The sequence below is a fragment of the Bos mutus genome, chromosome 1 (assembly GCF_027580195.1).
Source record: "Bos mutus isolate GX-2022 chromosome 1, NWIPB_WYAK_1.1, whole genome shotgun sequence".
Taxonomy (NCBI): Eukaryota; Metazoa; Chordata; class Mammalia; order Artiodactyla; family Bovidae; genus Bos; species Bos mutus.
The window spans coordinates 148201020-148219936 of NC_091617.1; the positions used below are offsets into that span (position 1 = coordinate 148201020).

Sequence of the window (18917 nt, forward strand, 5' to 3'; positions counted from 1 at the left end):
ACAGAGGAGCCTGGCGGGCTACAGTCCATGGGGTCGCAAAGAGTCAGACAAGACTGAACAATTAAGCACACATACACACCCATCACTTCATCCAACACCAACCCCCCGAGAAACAGAGGGAAAGGATGCACACTGCCTCTATCAAAGGGGCTTTCTCTCTGAGGGCCCACCTGAACTCCTTTCAGCTCCAGGCAGCTGACTTTTAGACAAGCCTCTAAGAAACAACCTTATCAAACCAGCCAACTCCCCTGCCTCTCTTCCCCAACTGCCCCAGTCCCTTCACAGAAAGGGAAAAGAGCCCACATTACAGTTAAATTCTGCCCCCAGACAATTCAAGGGCAATGATGAATTTTGTTTTCGATGTTAACCTATAAACAGTACATACCACATTCCGCGGGTGCCCCACCCCTAGTCACCTTCATCCAACACCTAGATGGGAAGTTCCGGCAGTCATTGTGGTCACCGGTCATCACTGAGGCTCACCAAGGGAGTTATGTCCTGGGGCAGTGGTTCTCAAGATTTAGGGTTCATTAGAATGAGCTGAAGGGCTGGTCATTCTGACCCAGCAGGTCTGGGGTGTGAGAATTCGGGTCTCTAACAAGGTCACAGGGATGCTGATGCTGCTGGACGGGGGACCTAGGAGCCTGCTCTGGGTAGATGTCTCACCTAAGAACCACCACAGAAGTTCAGTTCAGTTCAGTTGCTCAGTTGTGTCTGACTCTTTGTGACCCCACGGACTGCAGCACACCAGGCCTCCCTGTCCATCACCAACTCCTGGAGTTTACTCAAACTCATGCCCATTGAGTCGGTGATGCCATCTAATCATCTCACCTTCTGTCATCCCATTCTTCTCCAGACCTCTATCTTTGCCAGCATCAGGGTCTTTTCAGATGAGTCAGCTCTTTGCATCAGGTGGTCAAAGTATTGGAGTTTCAGCTTCAGCATCAGTCTTTCCAATGAACACCCAGGACTGATCTCCTTTAGGATGGACTGGTTAGATCTCCTTGCAGTCCAAGGGACTCTCAAGAGTCTTCTCCAACACCACGGTTCAAAAGCATCAGTTCTTCGGCACTCAGCTTTCTAGTCCAACTCTCACACCCCTACATGACTACTGGAAAATCCATAGCCTTGATGAGACGGACCTTTGTTGGTAATGTCTCTTCTTTTTAATATGCTGTCTGCTGCTAAGTTGCTTCAGTCATGTCTGACTCTGCACAACCCCATAGACGGCAGCCCACAGGCTCCTTTGTCCCTGGGATTCTCCAGGCAAGAGTGGGTTGCCATTTCCTTCTCCAATGCATGCATGCATGCTAAATTGCTTCAGTCGTGTCGGACTCTGTGCAACCCCACGGACAGCAGCCCACCAGGCTCCTCTGTCCACAGAATTCTCCAGGCAAGAGTACTGGAGTGGGTTGCCATTTCCTTCTCCATAATATGCTGTCTAGGTTGGTCGTAACTTTCCTTCCAAGGAATAAGCATCTTTTCATTTCATGGCTGCAGTCACCATCTGCAGTGATTTTGGAGCCCAAAGCAGACAAGGCCACAAACGCAGGGGAGCCAGCTGGGGACCCTGAGTGGGTGGCTCTTTCATTCATTGAAGGGGGACAGGTCTGTGTCCCTTCCTCTTGAATCTCGGTGAGCCTTTGACAGTTCTGATAGAATGTGGTGGTGTGACTTTGGGGCCAGGTCAAAAAAGGCCACACAGCTTCTCAGAATACGTGTCCTACAGGAAGCAGCCAACGTTAGGACGACACACTTCCTGAGCCGGCCTTGCTAGAGAGGCCAGGTGTGGCCCCAAACGAGCCTGCTTCCAGCCAACCCCACCACGGGACAGACACAGGAGAGAAGGCAGGCCTGTCCATCTGCCAATTGACATCAGTTGAACCCACAGGAAGCAGAATTGCCCAGCCCAGCTCTGTTCTAGTTCTAAAAGATTCCATCGTATGAAACGGTGATCTTTTTAAGCCACGAAAGTTTTGGGTCAATTTGTTACTTAGCAATAGGTAACCAGAGTGGCGCACTGGGTTGGAAAGGGTAGGTTAGCAAACCACACGCAGTGAACGGATGGGGCCCTATGAGAGCCCATGGCCTGGGCTTGGTGCCCTCTGCAGGGATCAGTTCAGATCTGTCTTAGCTCCTCTGGCCTTCCATCCACCCATCTGGCCAGGAGAAAAGCCAGAGCCCTGAGCAGCCTTAGCGATCCTGTGGCCCAAGGTTCCTAGCACAGCTGGAGACACGCCGTCCACTGGGGTGGTGGTGAATGACTGCAGTAATCGCCCAATAATTGCCACAGCTCCCGAGGTCCAGTGAAGTTTGCCCTTCCTCCCGTGGGTGGCTTTAGCGTCTCTGCCCACCCCGCCCTCGATCCTGAACTTGGCCCAGTGACCTCCTTTGGCCAATGAGGTGTGAGCAGTCATGGCGTCCAGCACCCCTGACCCTGCCATGGCCATGTGCCCAGGCCCGGCCACTGGAGGACAGGACATGGAGTTGACTTGAGCGACCCGTGCTGTGTGGGCTGTCACCCCAGACAGATCTGTCAGACCCCAGGCACAGGAAGGGGTCAAGACCAGAACTGCCCAGCCAGATCCGGTCTAAATTGCAAAATGAATATTTACTATCTTAGGCATCCAGCTTTGGGATGGTCTGTTACCTACTGCTGTAACAGCAACAGTTCACTGAGGATCAGACTCCCTTAGGGGACGGACACGCGCCGCCACTCCCGAGAGTCCGGGCTGTCTCTCGTGTCTAGCTGAAGGCATGGGAGACACTTGCAGGGTACGTGGCAGAGGATTCCTAGCCTTGTTCTCTGAGTGTTCAGCCCAAATCTACTGAGCACCCAACAGGTCAAAGACACCAGCGAATTCAAAAGGAACGTGGTCACTTCCAGCCTGGGAGTTGTCAGGGGCACCAAGAGCACCAGACAGGAGTGGGTGCTGCTGCACCCCAGGTGTGGAGCGTGAGGCAGCAGTGGGGTCGCTTCCAGACTGTGTCGACCGGGGGTCGGGGGTGTACACTGGCCCTCTGTTGTAGTGTGGCGGTCCAGGTGAACTAAAACGACTAGGAGACACGTCCAGGGAGTCAGTTTAATGCCCCCAGGGTTCTCAGACCCAGTACAGCCTCAGACTCCACGAGGGTTGCTACAGCCATCTTTTGGTTCTGATTTTCAGGCCTCTTAAAACAGAAGTGTAAATGCTAACGATCAGAAACACCAAATTAAAAAGGGAATCAATTTAGATAATTAGCCTTAAGCACAAAGGATTCTTAAAAGAACCCTACATTTTTCACTGACTCCTAGATGGATTTCTAGTAAAAAAAAAAAAAAAAGAAAGAAAACTCGAGAAATGTATATTGCTGACCTTCATTTTTTACTTATTTTTTTTTAAAAAGAGTAAACCAAAAGAAAAAAACTTTACAGCAAATATTTTGCATAAATATAAACATGCATGTCTACTTCATAATTAAGCAAAATAAAACTTTCAGGCACAAGATTTTAATAATCATTAAAGAACGAGACAATGAATTCAAGACAGAAATAACAGGAGCAACAGACATTTCATGACATTTCAATTGGTCTTCTCGTCCAACCTACTGGTTAAGGCCTGAGTTTTATGGATCCTACCTTCCTCACCAAATGGAAACACACGCTGTGGCTGCACCTAATGCATATCCACATGAGAGACAATTGCTCTTTCAGAACAGCATAATAAATACTTCACACGCACACACCCCTCCACACACACCCTACTTAACCAGCCTCTCAAATAGGGAAGTGATAAGGATCTTGGAATTTTCAAGTTTTCCCACCACTGAAACACATACACATTAAAACCACACTTTAAAAAAATGATTCTGCTACAGAAATAAAAGAGTTAATAAGTGGCGTCACGACACATCTCTAGTCTGTTACGTTTCCCCGAACCACGCCCGTACGGCAGCTTGCTTGCCACGGCTCCTCAGATGCTTCACGGCACCCAGTGGCAGATGGTACACAGAACAAGGGAAAGGCCATTTTAACGCTTCGGTCGGACAGTCTCCAGCTGTCCCTGGAGGCCGGGAGCGTCCCCGAGGTTCTGTGCCCTCTTCCCACCAGGCCGCAAGCCTCTCCAGTCTGCTCCTGCGAGCTCCAGGCGAGAGGAGAACCACAGGGCCTGCTCAGGGCCCACGCCGACCAGCGCTTGAGCAAGGGGAAGGTCCGTGTGGGCTGGTGGCACCCACAGAGCCCCGTGAGCGGGGCCGGGGCAGGCGGCTGACAAGGCACAGAGGCAGGAAGAACAGGTCCAGCTTGGCTGGCAGGAGGGCACTCGTGAGGGGGAGTCTGTGAGGCTGGAGGCTTTATTTCCAAAAAGAAAGGATTCCTTACTCTGCCGGGCAAAGCTGGAGGGCATGCAGAGGCAACCAGCACAGACTTGTGTGGAGAACAGAACCGGGGCTGGGCCAGCAGCTGTGACAGGCCTGCAGGGCCAGCATGCAGGGATGGGGCCGGGGCTGCGTGCAGAGCCCACCCCCCAAGGCAGGCCACTGGCAGGCACTGCCAAGGCACCCACAGACCCCGCACAGGCCCAGACCCCGGGCTGGCCACGCGCATCAAGCCTCTGAGGAGAGGAAAGGAGGGAGAGAGGCTTAAATAGATCTATCTTTAGTCCAAGTTCCTGGTGCCCGCCCCAGCCTGAGCAAGTGAAGAGCGATGAAACAATTCCCACGTCCAGAAACAATTCACGTCTCCCAGCCATCACCTTCAGGCTTCCCTGGCAGCTCAGACGGGAAGGCATCCACCTGAAGTGCAGGAGACCCAGCTCGATCCCTCACTCAGGAAGATCCCCTGGAGAAGGCAATAGCAACCCACTCCAGTATTCTTGCTGGAGAATCCTATGGACAGAGGAGCCTGGAGGGTTATGGTCCATGGGGTCGCAAAGAGTTGGACATGAGTGAGTAACTAACATACACAACCACGACCTTCAGCTTCCCTGAGCTGTCATTACCAAGAAATTAAAAACAATCAATTCATTCTAAGTAAGTTCCTACCTGCCATGAACTCCACGAAGCCGAGTGATGGGCAGAGGACCCAGCACAGGTGCTGGAGTGACCCTGAGCGCAGCTGGTGGAGTGGCGTGAGCAGGCTGCCTGGCCCCGACTCCAGCTTACTGGGACCACCGCACGGGGGACACAGATGACTTCGTGAGGCTCAACTCAAAGCCCCTGCCACCAATCACCTAGCTTCTTCCTGGGTCCAGACTGCTTCCCTCCACTAGCCAAGGAGGGAGAGGTCACCGGCGGGAGAAAGGTCAGTCTTCACGTTCTCAATACGGCTGAATCGAAGCCGACAGATATTTCTCAGGACATAATCATTCAGGTGACAGAAGTGGGCGACTCCATACTAACGCACTGATTGTAGGACGACTTATCACACATCCATGGTGTACAGACGCTTCCCCCCAATAACAGATTCATCTGGAAACGGCACACCACAGAAGGCAATCCCGTGACTTCCTTCTGGTTGCGTATAAAAAATGAGCCAGCTTGGGACTCAGGCACAAACAGCGGTGCAAAAGCAAGAACGGGGGAGCCCTGCCAACACCTGCTCATTGCACACTGCATGCCTCCCAGCCAGACCGCAGTCTGGAGAGCAGCTGCCGGCCCATCTGCCCAGAGGCCTCCTCACCTCAGCCCTCCCACTCATCCCCACTGGCAGCCTTCGAAAGAAGCCCTCTCGTTATGGATCCATGCGGAGCTTAAAGCCCCAGTTTAAGCAAGTCACGGGCATCAGCACCATGGCTGCTGGCTTCCTTTCCTTCCCACCGACCCTCACGTGGGACTGATGTATTCAGGGACTGCGTGGATCTAAACTGGAGAGTAGGAGCCCGCACTTCTATCTTTTGGAATCCAGGAAAAGCTCGGATGCACAACACAGCTCTTACACAGGCCCATGGACAAGACTCTCTGGTTCCAGTAAGATTCAGGGGCAGAAATGGGAAGGCCTGGTCTGGGGCAAGACGCTGGCCCCACGCCAGCCACGCATGTCCCTTCCTCATCTGCAGGCGTGGGGCTGAGCCACGAATCCAGGCCCCGCCACGGACGCTCTCGTACCCCTTCCTGAAGTCTGTTTCTACACAGGCCTGCCAGGCCGGGTCAGGCAGAACCTCCTCACCACCTCGGGTCCATAGCTGGAAGTGGCTGGAACATGCGTCCGTGCTGGGGTTTGAGGCTGCCCCCACCCCCACCCCTCCTTTCACTGGGGCAAACCATTTGGTCATGCTGGTGGCTGCTGAGGTTTGACACTGAAGCACTGGCCAGGAGAAGAAGTGGCCTTTGAGGAACCTAGACCAGGGCACATTTGTCTAGTTTCCATTAACAGTGTTAACCAAATAGAGATACAATTCTGTTAGTTCTGCTATAGATCTACTTAAAACTTTGAAACATTGAGATTGTTCAAAAATTACGTGAGAAAATCACCCATCACCACTAAGTTAAAGACATGCACGTCTGAGTGCTTCAGAGCCTCCAATTCCTCCTAGAGTCACGATCCCCGCATTTTCCTCTCAGCGTGGACTGCACGCTAAAGCAGCCTGTTCTCGAGGCAGATCTGTGCACCAAAAAGTTGATTTCAAAAGATCCGGCTCTAGTCATCACTGTCACTGCCAGACTCGCTCAACTGCAAGTCATTTCCTATAAAGAGAAAACAAAGTCAGACCAAAAGGACACAGTTTAGAAACAGCTCCCCCGTGGTTCTTTGGTTGCCTGTCTGGGCTCTCACGCTCCAGTAACACCAGGCTGGCTCAGTTTAATTATGGAGGAAAACTGATTTGGCTCGGCCACAAAACTGGTGCCGTCAACGTTTTAAAAGAATTGCTCTTTTTGCATCTGCAAAGGACAGCAATACTGCGTAATGAGGCAGAGCAGGGAGGGACTGGCTACACGGTTTTTACATGTCTCAATAAACAGCAAAAACTAGTCATAAATTGACTATCTAGTGGAATTGTTCATATAAAGTTTCTTTATAAGAGCAAAAATAATAATACCCAGTTGGGTTTCCTGGTCAGGCAGCTAAATTCTGTTTATGCCAATAATATGCTAATGCAGCATAAACACACACCCAGCCCCTCTGGCCGGAACAGTCACGTTATTTTACACCTCAGGTCTGAACTACTGAGTTCTGTAAAACCTTCAATTTTGTTCAGCATGCAACATCTAGGTTTAGGAGTGAAGAATGTAAAGCTTTTCCATCTAAAAGAATAAGAGGACTCACAGGACCTCAGCTGATACCACCTGGAATAGAACAAAAGTGAACTACATTTCTGGATCACTGATCTCCAGATCACTGATCACTGATGTCCTCTCAGTGTGTTCTCAGGACCCCAGGGTCCCCGAGGCCCTTTCGGAACACTTTGACCCGAGCTCCTCCCTTTTCTAACTATAAACCTTTGTGACGCCAGATTTTCTTCACAGACTTCAACCCACACAACTGATGGCAAGGCTGAATGCAGAAGCAGATGTAAACTCCCTACTTTGTAAAAGCGATTGGCAAAATTTTAAAGCAATGTTACTCTTCACACTAAATATGTTTTTATTTAGAAAATTTTTCATAAAAGTGTTGCTTTTATTATCATATGGCTGATTGTCATTTTTTCAGATGAATTACTGAGTATTTTAAGCATGTCCCAGGTTTAATTTCTAACGTGGTAAACACTGACACAAGCTATAAACGTAAAAGCTCCTTGGGGTCCTCAATAATTTTTATGACAGAAAGAGGTCTGAGAGCAATAAAGGTGGCCTCTGCTGTCCCAGATGTGGGAAGGAGGGCACAGCACCAGCAAGTAATCCCAATCAGAAGAGCTGAGCACCATCGCTTACGAAGAAGGTGACATGCATGTGAACAGCTCAGCATAACGGAGCTGAAGATTCAGTTCTGAGATTTCTTAACAGTTTATTTGACACAGGTTCAAGCTGATCCATTTGTTTTTTGGGGGAAAAGATATAATGCATGCTACCATTTAGGAAAACAATACTATCTTCACTCTGTATGTTTTTACATTAGGGTTTAGGAGATCTGTGCTATTTACTTTAACTTTAGGGTTTGTAAGTTGGTTCTGGTTGACGATCCTAGTTTAAGTAACTTCAGTACTTTATTGGATATGTGGTATGCAAAGATTAAGGTCTTGCCATTGGAAAAGCTACGAGCGGGAGAGCTAATAAAGAGCCATAAAGAACTAAAAAGGAGTTTAAGGCACTTAAACTTGCACTGAGCTATTTTTGGCTCTTACTTTCTGGGAGGAAAGGAAGCTTGGCACTGACTGGGTAAAACAAGAGCTGAGTTACACAGTCACAGGCGCTGCAGTCATTCTCCAGTATGAATACCAGAGGTCCAGTGTAAAACTTAGTTCCCTGAACCAATGGGGAAGAGTGCCAAGTATACCTGAAATCCAGAAGCTCAGCCTGCATCGTGAGATGGCAGAAGACAGCCTTCACTGGCATCCCAACAGCGCTGAACCCACTCAGGTAGGGGAGCAGGGACCGGCACACACGCGAGTGTGCATGCTGGGGTGGGCGGGGAGTGCTCTCGCCCCAGGGGGCAGAGGCCTACAAGGCCGGCCCCACACAAGGGGTCTGTTAGACGTCTACAATATGGAGCTGAGAGCGACTCTGCCTGCCCCACAGGAGCAGGGTTATGACACCTCCCAAAGTCAGCCCAGGAGGACACCCAGCTCCAGGGACTCTGGCAAGAGGACAGGGCACAGACCTGCATCTCCCCGCCTCCAAGACGAAGACGGCTGTTCTCGTTCCCCTCTGCCTTACCACCACCAGCTGTGAAGAAGGCCACAGACACTACAGTGTCCCTTTCTTCCCTCCTGCCCAAGGTTGGCTGGTTCCAAACTCACACATCAGCACTTCCCAAAATCCACAAAACTTAATTTGTGCCAATACAGAAAAGCAAAGAGAAGGAACAGATTTTTAATTTTGTGCTTCCTGTTTTTACTGCTTGGGGACTTTATTTGCTCCTTTCTGCTTCAAACTGTCTTTGCAGGACCCTTTCTTATGCCGTAAATATCTTCAGGTTTATAGACTCTGGCGTAAGACGACAGAAGCCACTGCTCCGGCCGGCCCTCCCAGCTCCGCCCGGGCTGTAGGCAGGAAGGCCCACTTACTGAGGGTGCTCATGAGCTGCGTGCTTCCCGGCGGCCGCGTAGCTCCGGTCCCGTTGGCCACGGCTGGCCGGCCGCCATAGGGCTGCGGGGGCGACGCAGGGCCGCTGTCCTCGCCGCCACTGCTGGAGCTGTCGTCGTCGCTCCCTGACGAGCTCTCCGAGTCCGAGGAGCTGCTCCCGCTGCTGCTGCTCATCTGCTCAATGATGTCCACTTCCGCCCTCAGTTCTGGAATAGATGACAGGGCGGGGTCAGTGTGTCGAGCTTTCCGCACACAGGGCACAGGCAAAACCCAGAGCAACCACGGATACCTGAAGACAAGCTCCTACCTCTCGAGCCCTTAAAAACAAACAAAATGACCAAAACCAACAAACAAAAACACCTAACATGTCTCTGGAGAGACAATGGAAACATTTAATTCACCTAAAGTACCCAAAATGGACACTGGTTCAAGATAACGATTCTTTTAAGAAATGAAGTTAAATCTGTTTGGCCTTATCTGTTTAAAAAAAAAAGGAAAAAAAAAAAAAAAGATTGTGAATGACAGGATTAAACACCAAATAGGAGAAGAGCCATATTTTGCTCAGGGGCTGAGAAATATCTGACCAGGAACTAGAAGGTCTGAGCACTTACTTTGGATCCACCTCTAACCAGCTGGGAGACCCAGGTGGAAGGCAATGAATTTTCCAGGACGCTCTGGAAAAAGAAAGGGCCAGAGCAGACAGCCTCTGGGGTCCTTTCCTTGCACGTCCCACAAGGCTCACAGGAGGGGCCAAGGCTGCTAAAGAATGTCTTTCTCTTCCTCCCCTGTCCTCTTTACACATCTGATGAACAGCCATGCCTTTAGGTGCTGCGTTTGTATTAAACGTAAAGCAGGGAAATAACACGTTTTACCCGACCACTTCAGTGTCTGTGAACGTATTAAGGATCCACCACAGAATACATCGGGGAAGGCGCCAGATTCCCCTGTCCAAACACACCACAAGACCTTAAATGACTATGGTTCCTTTAAGCGTAACTGGCAACAACCAACCACTCATGGCCCAATTCCTATTCAGCTAAAGTGAAAACCTGCACAGTCAGCATTCCAATGTCCAGGAGGAAAAACAAAATCCAGAGGCTTAACAACTGTGCCCCACACACAGAGTGATCTCATTTGCAAAGAGACAGTATTTCCACAAGGTGGAAAAGGCAAATTTCCCAAGGGCAACTTTTTATCTTTTCCTGTTTACTGCTGTTATGGGTTTAATTTTATTTCATAAAACTTCAAAAACATGAAATACAACACTTACCTTCATAACTTCCTAAGAGTCTGGACAACTAAAACCATCCACTGTGGGGGAGAAAACCATGGTGAGCTCTGTCTCAGGCTTGCACTAGAGAGCGCCTGACCAGACAGCTAAGTCCTTCGAGGCCACTGGTCTTTATGGAGCTTTCCTACTTCACACTTTGTGTCAGTACAAAGCACTGGCTGAGGAATTTAACCTAGACACTGTGTTTACATTGACACGCTTGGTTTTCATCCCCAGCACCTGGGAATTCTCTTCTTCCAAAACCCTAAGGTGTGCCATACGGACCTTCAGATGGTAGTCAGGCTTGTTTAAACCCCGGGCCTCTAAGCAGACCGCTGCAGAGACAGCCACAGCCCAAGTCGCTGAACTCCCCCTTATCAAACGAGGTGAGTGGTAACCCCTGCACACCCATCGCCTCTGGAATGGTGACCCCTGCATAAACTGCTACAGTGGCAGAGAATGCCCGTGCTGCCAGCCCTGTGACCTCCACAGAAACTTCAATGCCCTCCTCCAAGTTGCTACTGGGGCTCCAGAAACCGCTCTCTACCTCTTTTGATGTCATCCAGCTGAGGTTCAGGTGAGGGGTTATCTTTTAAGGGAGAGGTTTTAGGTCCAGCCGGAGGCTTCGTTGGCGCTCTGAACGGCATAGGTGGAGGTGGCGGCGGCTGGGATGGCTGTGGGGGTCGAGGGGGCTGCTGCTCCATTCGGGCTTGGATTTTACTGCTCCCCTCAGCTCTGAAATGAGAAATGGTCTGTGAATTGGAGGGGCAAAAACAGCGGTTCTCAGATCTGCCCCAGTTATACCAAGTACCCGGAACCATCTGCAGAACCACAGGCTTCAGAAGACTGTGCCTATGGTTTTAGCACACAGACGACTCATGCTGCTGTGTCCCAGCTCTGCACTGTGCACCAAGGAGGAATGGACACAACACTCGCTGCCCTCAAGGGGCTCACGTTTTTTACCGAGCAGCAGCTAGGGCACTGAGGTAGGATATACTGTGATTGTGAGAACCCGTCTGAATTACAGAAAATGTAACTACTCAACTTCTGCACACTATAAAGTTATAACCACAGGCAAATGAGTTATTAAAGAAAACTAGTTCTGGAGAAGGCAATGGCACCCCACTCCAGTACTCTTGCCTGGAAAATCACATGGACAGAGGAGCCTGGTAGGCTGCAGTCCATGGGGCCGCTAAGAGTCGGACACGACTGAGCGACTTCACTTTCACTTTTCACTTTCATGCACTGGAGAAAGAAATGGCAACCCACTCCAGTGTTCTTGCCTGGAGAATCCCAGGGACCGGGCAGCCTGGTGCGCTGCCCTCTATGGGGTCGCACAGAGTCGGACACGACTGAGGTGACAGCAGCAGCAGCTCTGGAAATACTGGCCTCTTTGCAGTTTTTTCCCCATTATCTACTTACCACTTGCTCATTTTGTTACAGGCCAACTCTTGCTGGCAGCACGCAAAGCATTCCACCCCAGACCAAGAAAGTACCATCCATTAACAATTTCTTTTGTAAATGGACTAGCTCAGCATTTTTCAAACTTTGGGGAATCTCTATTAAAATGCAGACTGTGACTTAATAGGTCCTGAAATCTCATACTTTTAACAAACACTTAAGTGATAAATAATAGAACCACTGGGTTACTTCTACTTATAGAATAAAATTTGACTTTAAAATAAAATCTAATTTTCCTCATATGACACATGTAATGCCTGTCAAATTAAAAATTAAAAGAGAGCTCACTATTCAAAACAAATTAGTGATCAATGGCTTCCCTGGTGGCTCAGATAGTAAAGCATCTGGCTACAATGCAGGAGACCTGGGTTCAATCCCTGGGTCGGGAAGATCCTCTGGAGAAGGAAATGGCACCCCACTCCAGTACTCTTGCCTGGAAAATCCCATGGACAGAGGAGCCTGGTAGGCTACAGTCTACGGGGTCGCAAAGAGTCGGACACGACTGAGCAACTTCACTTTCTTTCTTTCTTTCTTTAAGTGATAAAACACTGCTGGTGCCCAGATGACACTGAGTAGTAACAGAAACCCCAACAACCAACAGCTTCTGGAAGGCTAACAGCAGCCCCTGGCTGCAGAAAGTAATCTACCGACACACACTGAGCAGCAGGAGAGGGCTCCATGGCGTCCGCCCGGCAGAACTCCCCTCGGCCCTGAGGCAGTCACCAGCGCACTGACCCTGTCTCTTCATCTGTGTGCGGAAGGATAACACCACCCTTCCAAAAGTTACTTGTAAAGGTTGAACAATGCACGTAAAACATCGAGCACAGTGCCGGGCCTGTGGTAAGACCTCAATAAATGCTGGGTACCTTTTTGTGGAATGAGTAAAGAAAAACAGCTTGAGGAAGCATACACAGAAAAACATCGGACTGTAACACTCTCTTTAAAATTTACTCTATTACAATAATTACTGTATCACAATGATAGAACCACTGGGTTACTTCTACTTATAGAATAAAATTTGACTTTAAAAGAAAATCTAATTGGCCTCATTTGACACATGTAATGCCTGTCAAATTAAAAATTAAAAGAGAGCTCACTATTCAAAAGAAATTAGATAAAGCTTTGATATTATAATAATCTCAAATGTATCCTGTAAAAATTTAATGTTGTCACTCTAAAAAAGAATATATATTACTCAATTATTCTTTCATAATTTTAAGTCTATAAACTTAAATCTTATCCCTTTGGTGGTACTGTATCAACAGTCACGTCAGTCAGTTCAGTTGCTCAGTCGTGTCCGACTCTTTGCGACCCCATGAATCGCAGCACGTCAGGCCTCCCTATCCATCACCAACTCCTGGGGTTCACTCAAACGCACGTCCATTGAGTCAGTGATGCCATCCAGCCATCTCATCCTGTCATCCCCTTCTCCTCCTGCCCCCAATCCCTCCCAGCATCAGAGTCTTTTCCAATGAGTCAACTCTTTACATGAGGTGGCCAAAGTACTGGAGTTTCAGCTTTAGCATCATTCCTTCCAAAGAAATCCCAGGGCTGATCTCCTTCAGAATGGACTGGTTGGATCTCCTTGCAGTCCAAGGGACTCTCAAGAGTCTTCTCCAACACCACAGCTCAAAAGCATCAATTCTTTGGCGCTCAGCCTTCTTCACAGTCCAACTCTCACATCCATACATGACCATAGGACAAACCATAGCCTTGACTAGATGGACCTTTGTTGGCAAACTAATGTCTCTGCTTTTGAATATGCTATCTAGGTTGGTCATAACTTTTCTTCCAAGGAGTAAGCATCTTTTAATTTCATGGCTGCAGTCACCATTTGCAGTGATTTTGGAGCCCAAAAAATAAAGTCTGACACTGTTTCCACTGTTTCCCCATCTATTTCCCATGAGATTAATAAGATTGACTTAATCATAAAGCACACCTTTCTCCCCAGTGACTTCTACGTTTCAGGTCTTAAAAACATTATTTATTTTCATTGCCTTTGAGGAAAAGATATTTTATTGACTTGTCTGAGAAGACACAGGTGGGAGCTGCTGAGCCTGCCAACAGGATGCTAAGTTCCCAGACGGGCACACTCTTATAAAATAACTGAATAGACAAGTAAGTCTACAGAAACGGCATAGCAACCTTTATCTGCTTGTTCACATACCGCGTCTTCTTGACCTGGATGCTGCTGCTGAGCTTTTCCAGCACATACTCTCCAGTGTCGTGATTGATGATCAGCACACAGTCCTTCTGGTAAGGCCGCTTGTTCCCCTTGAACACAGTCATCGGTGGTGTGGATCCCTTTTCGACCACAAAAGAACAATTCAGACAATCAAACCAAATACCCCAGTTATGAATATCAAGACTGAATTTAGAGCTGGCTTTATCTCATCAAATCTTTTATCAGAACTACCCGAACAGGAATAGAAAGGGGATTTCCTTGGTGGTCCAGTGGCTAAGACTCTGTGCTTGCAAGGCAGGGGGCCTGGGTTTGGTTCCTGGTCAGGGAACTAGATCCCACATGCTGCAACTAAGACTCAGCGCAGTCAAATAAATAATTTTTTTTTTTTTTAAAGAAACAGAATAAGCTGATTTGCATTTTATTTTTGCTTGGGAAGCCAGGAGTTAAAGAGGAAATAATATAGCAAGAACCTATAACTGTGCAACTATCTCTAAGTAATCAAGAAATAAATATTGAATTTTTAAGTTACTGTATATTTTCCAGAGATTTGGGAAATGTTACAAATAACAGTAAAGTGTGAACTGAGAAACAGAAGTGACGCATTCCTGTCTGACACTGAGTAGAGCTCTCACTATGAGCAGTAAAGCTAGTGAGTGATCTCTGCACTTCCTTGTAATAGGAGAGTCCGGGCTTCCCCTTCATGCTAAGTAACCACACACCTTCTGCAGGCTCACTGTTCTGGCTGGTTCAAGTACCTCAAGCCACTAACCTGCCTAAGGCCTTCCATGACTGCCCAGTGCTTAAGGCCCAAGAAGAAAACCTGTAAACCAGCCACCTGGCCCCTCCACTGCACCGGCTCCTTTCACCCCGGGCTCTGCTGGTTCCAGAGAAGAAGGCACCAGTCCTCTCTGAGAACCACAAGTTCTGTCCTGCAGGGATTTAACAAGGATTCTGTCTGCAACATCCTAACCCCTCCCTCCCTTTCAGTTATTCAACCTTCAAATCTGCTCAAAGGTCACTTCCTCAGGCAAGTCTCCCTAGATTTTCTAAAGTAAGTGCAATGTTTTCCTACAGTTATTTAAACTCCCTAAGGACAAGAAACACGCTTGTTTTCTTCAAGAATATATTCTCAGTACCTAGTAATGAGCCAGCACCACAGTGGGTGGATGTTAACATTTGCCAAATGTATCGTTTAATCCCCTGGATGGAATCAGAAATTGGTTGGCTCCTTGACTCCTGGTTCATACAGTAAAAATTAAGAGCTGGAAGGGACGTTAGAGATCATTTATCTAACCTCTTTATTTTACATTTGGGAAAGTAAGGTCCAAAGGGAGATGATGCAACCTGCCAAAGGCAACAACTAATGAGACAGCAGTTTGAACTGGCAGACAGTTTTTTGTCAGCACAAAGCTTCCCAGGCTCTCTGTCTAGAGCCTTTTCATTCTCTCACTGGTTACCAAGAACTAATCATGTTCCAGGACAGGCTTGGGACATGCACGTGTTCATTAAGACCATTCTGTCTGATCCTTGCGATCAGAGTGGTGCCTTGGTAAGACTTTAGCAGTGTCTCTCTGCGAGGGTTCTCCACTCAGCTTTTAAACTGTGGCTCTGAACCTAGGCCCTGCCTGAAACTGCCAGCCTTAACATCACCCCCTGCCAGATTCACAAACCACGCTGATGCTGCCCCTGCCTCTCCACGCCCCTAAGCTATTGCTGTTTTATACTCATAGGGCACTTGGGCCTCTTTCTCTGCAGCTGCTGGGGGAGGCTACATATATCTAAAGGAGGAGCCAGGTCCCACCTTGCCTTCTTAGGAACAAATGGGGAAAGGGAGTTTGGGAAAAACGACAAAGAATTTTTTTTTACTCAGGAGCCTGGGAAGCATGAATTCCATCCCATCTGACCCCCATAGTTCCTTTTCTCCTTATGTTGGCACTTCAGAAATCTAGAAGTTTTTAAAAAGGAGGAAATCAAATTGCAATAACAGAATATGAGGATTCACTGTGATTCCACATTTAAAAACAACGATGTAATAACACCTACAGGGATATGTGGCAGCGTAATTGTGACTTCATCTCCTTTGCCGACCTGAAGCTCTCCTTCACAGGAAGTATCTATAGACGCCGGCTTAAAGTCATCTAAAGGGAAAGAAAAAAAGCATTTATCCACCAGGTTACTTGTATTAAGTGCTTGCACGGCATTCGCATGTAAGAATGGAAATTTGTTGTAATTCAGATAAAAGAAAATACAAACCACTTAGAATTTCTTAAAATGTTATCTCACTGTGGAAAACTTCTCATGTACAACAGCAAAGAGAATAATACAATGAGTCCTGTGTACCATCACCCAGCTTCATTACCAGTTCTGGGACAATATTGTTTCATCTGTACCTCCATATACTTTCCCTCTTATCCCCACTGGATAATTTTGAAGGAAAAAGGCTAGAATTTATATAACTTTTCATTAAGCAAAGATACTCCCTTCCCGTAAGTGACAGATGAAAATTCATGCCTTATTACCCCACAATGAGGTGTTTTATTAGGGTTATTTTAAGGATGAAAAGCGACAGAGTATGTTTTTAAAACCCTGTGATTATAAAACACAGTATGAAACATGAAAGGTCACAGCATTTTGATAAGAACTGTCAAAGTGAGGATTTGCCACACTCCAGTTCCATAGCTTTAATAAGAATATTCCTATAGCTATCTGGAGCAGAAGGTTGAACTGTATTTCCAAAGGTTAATCCTGCCCATGTTTCTGAACTGCAGTTAAGGCACAGCGTGAACAGCCACCTTACTCCCTTTTAACACAAACCTGCCTCAAACTGCAGGCCAGGTACTTCAGTAAAGTGTCTTATTTAAACTGCACGTTGTCCTTCATTCTGCTACAACACCAACTTAGTAAACTGCTCAGGAAATGATGCTGCTCTTATCACATTCCCAAAACCCAGCCCCTCAGAGGGCTGATCTGCTGTCAGCAGGAAGCAGAGTAATGGCCTGGCAAGTGACCACAGGAAAACAGAAGTTCATTATCTACTACGCCCTGTTTCAAGGTGTTGAGTCACATCTAAGAACTCCTCGGACAAAAACAAGTCTTAACCAGTACTGGGGCTACCAGGACGCGAAACCAGGAGTCTGTGAATCATAGTGGGATGCTCTGGCGGCCAATTCTTCACCCAGGATACACAGTGGAAAGGCCCTCCCTCAACAGAGTCTGTAATCATGGAGAAAAAAAAAGGTCCAACATAATGACTATTTGCACATTCCTTATGCCTGCTGGCTTTTGCTTCCAAACATAGATCGAGCTCTAACTTATTCCTGGCTCTCCAATCCTAATTTTACTTTCCACCCACAAGGGACTGGATCTGGAGGAAAAGTCAGGGGTAGGCTGGTGACCTCAAAAAGACATCAAAGCACGAGAGAAGCTGGCACAGATATATGGAGGAAAAGAAGACGGATGAGGTGCAGAGCTGCGGATTCTGGGGCTGCAGCCGGGCGCCGGGGAGGCCAGAACCAAAGCGGGCAAGGAAAAAAAAGGAAAGAAGACAGGAAAGGAATGGAACAGGAGGGAGTGGAGGCCAACCCCAAGGAAAACGAGAAGAGCTCCTGAAGCGTGGAGATCCCCAGTGGGGATCGGGGTGTGTATCGAGGGGGAGGAGGGCAGGCTGGAATACAAAGAAGCTGGAAACTGATGAGGGGTCGCAGCCCTTCGGTAATAAGAAGGAAAGGTGGAGGATGCCAACCCCGAGGAAACGAGAAGAGCTCCTGAAGCGCGGGGATCGGGTTGTGTGTGGGGCGGTGGGGGTGAGGAGAGGCTGGAATACAAAGAAGCTGGAAACTGATGTGGGGTCGCAGCCTTTCGGTAGTAACAAGGGGACGTGGAGGTTCAGGGCGCAAGAGGGTCCAATGACCTTCGGAAGAAGCATTTGGTAGCGCAAGGCGGAGAAAACCTGGGAGCTGAGGGAAAGGTCTGGAAAAAACCAAAGGAAAAACCCGAGGTCCCCCGAGGGAGGGAACGCCGGCAAGGCCCCCTGGCCTTCTGCGGGGCCGAGGGCGGCCGAGGGGCGGACTCACAGCGGATGGTGTGGAAGGAGGCCCGCGGCCGCTTCTCGAAGCTCTCCCCGAGCCGCAGGCAGTGCTCCTCGCGGTCCAGCAGCGGGTTGGCCGTCCCGTTCATGGCCCCGTAAGCGCCTCGCGCCCGCCCGGGAGCCCTCCTGGCGCGGCCCCGGCCCGAGCCGCCGGCGCCGGCGTCCGGGGGAGCCGCGCTCCCGGGACAGCGCTCGGGGGCGCGCGGGGAGCCGAGCCGGCGCCCACCCGCGCAGGCCGGAAACGAGCTCGGGCCAACGCGTCTGGGCGGGGGACGACTCTGAGGAGACCTGACGGCGGAACTTCCGGCGCCGAGGAGGGACTTCCGGGCCCCCAGCGGAAGTAGCGGGGGCGGTGCCATGGCCGAAGGTCCTCTCCGCGGGGAGAATCCGGATTCGAGGTGTCTCCGGGGGGCGGGGGTGGGTGTTGACCAGTCGAAGGGTTTTGGGTGTTTTTTTTTTTTTCCCGCGGTGGCTCCCAAATTCTGCTTCTGAGGCTGCGCCTGGCTGGGGGCTCGGCGCGCCCGGCCCCACCCTTCAGGGGAACCTAAGAACTGCTGACTGGGGCGCCCAGCGTGCGGTGGACTAGGCTCACGCGGGTCGCCGCCGCCCGTCGGGGCTGGGCGGCTAGGCTCATCCGCAGGGTCCTGGCGGCCCCACTCTCCGCGTCCCTGAGCCTCTTCTTCGTCGCTTTCGCTCGCTCAGGGCGGCGCGAGGGCCTCAGTTCCCGAAAGGGGCGCCCCCTCGGGTTCATGAGA

The 18917-nt window shown here is 49.3% G+C and overlaps 2 protein-coding genes across 9 annotated transcripts in view; one reads left to right on the forward strand and one right to left on the reverse strand.

The window, feature by feature from the left end:
• Positions 1-3346: 3346 nt before the first annotated feature.
• Positions 3347-18527, reverse strand: EAF1 (ELL associated factor 1). Its single transcript, XM_005910541.3, has 6 exons — positions 18149-18527; positions 16119-16213; positions 14058-14194; positions 10977-11164; positions 9141-9365; positions 3347-6663 (listed from the first exon to the last, which is right to left on the reverse strand). The coding sequence occupies exons 1-6, from the start codon at positions 18519-18521 to the stop codon at positions 6617-6619; spliced, it is 1065 nt and encodes a 354-aa protein (XP_005910603.3). The 5' UTR covers positions 18522-18527; the 3' UTR covers positions 3347-6616.
• Positions 17502-18917, forward strand: part of METTL6 (methyltransferase 6, tRNA N3-cytidine) — a 31451-nt gene continuing 30035 nt past the window's right edge. For 5 of the 8 annotated variants that reach the window (XM_070377167.1, XM_070377164.1, XM_070377168.1 and 2 more), the window contains exon 1: positions 18451-18560. The gene's annotated coding sequence lies outside the window, so the exon portion shown is untranslated. Of the gene's footprint in view, positions 17713-18450; positions 18580-18917 lie in introns of those variants that run through there. The other 3 variants (XM_070377163.1, XM_070377161.1, XM_070377162.1) reach the window with 3 other exon arrangements.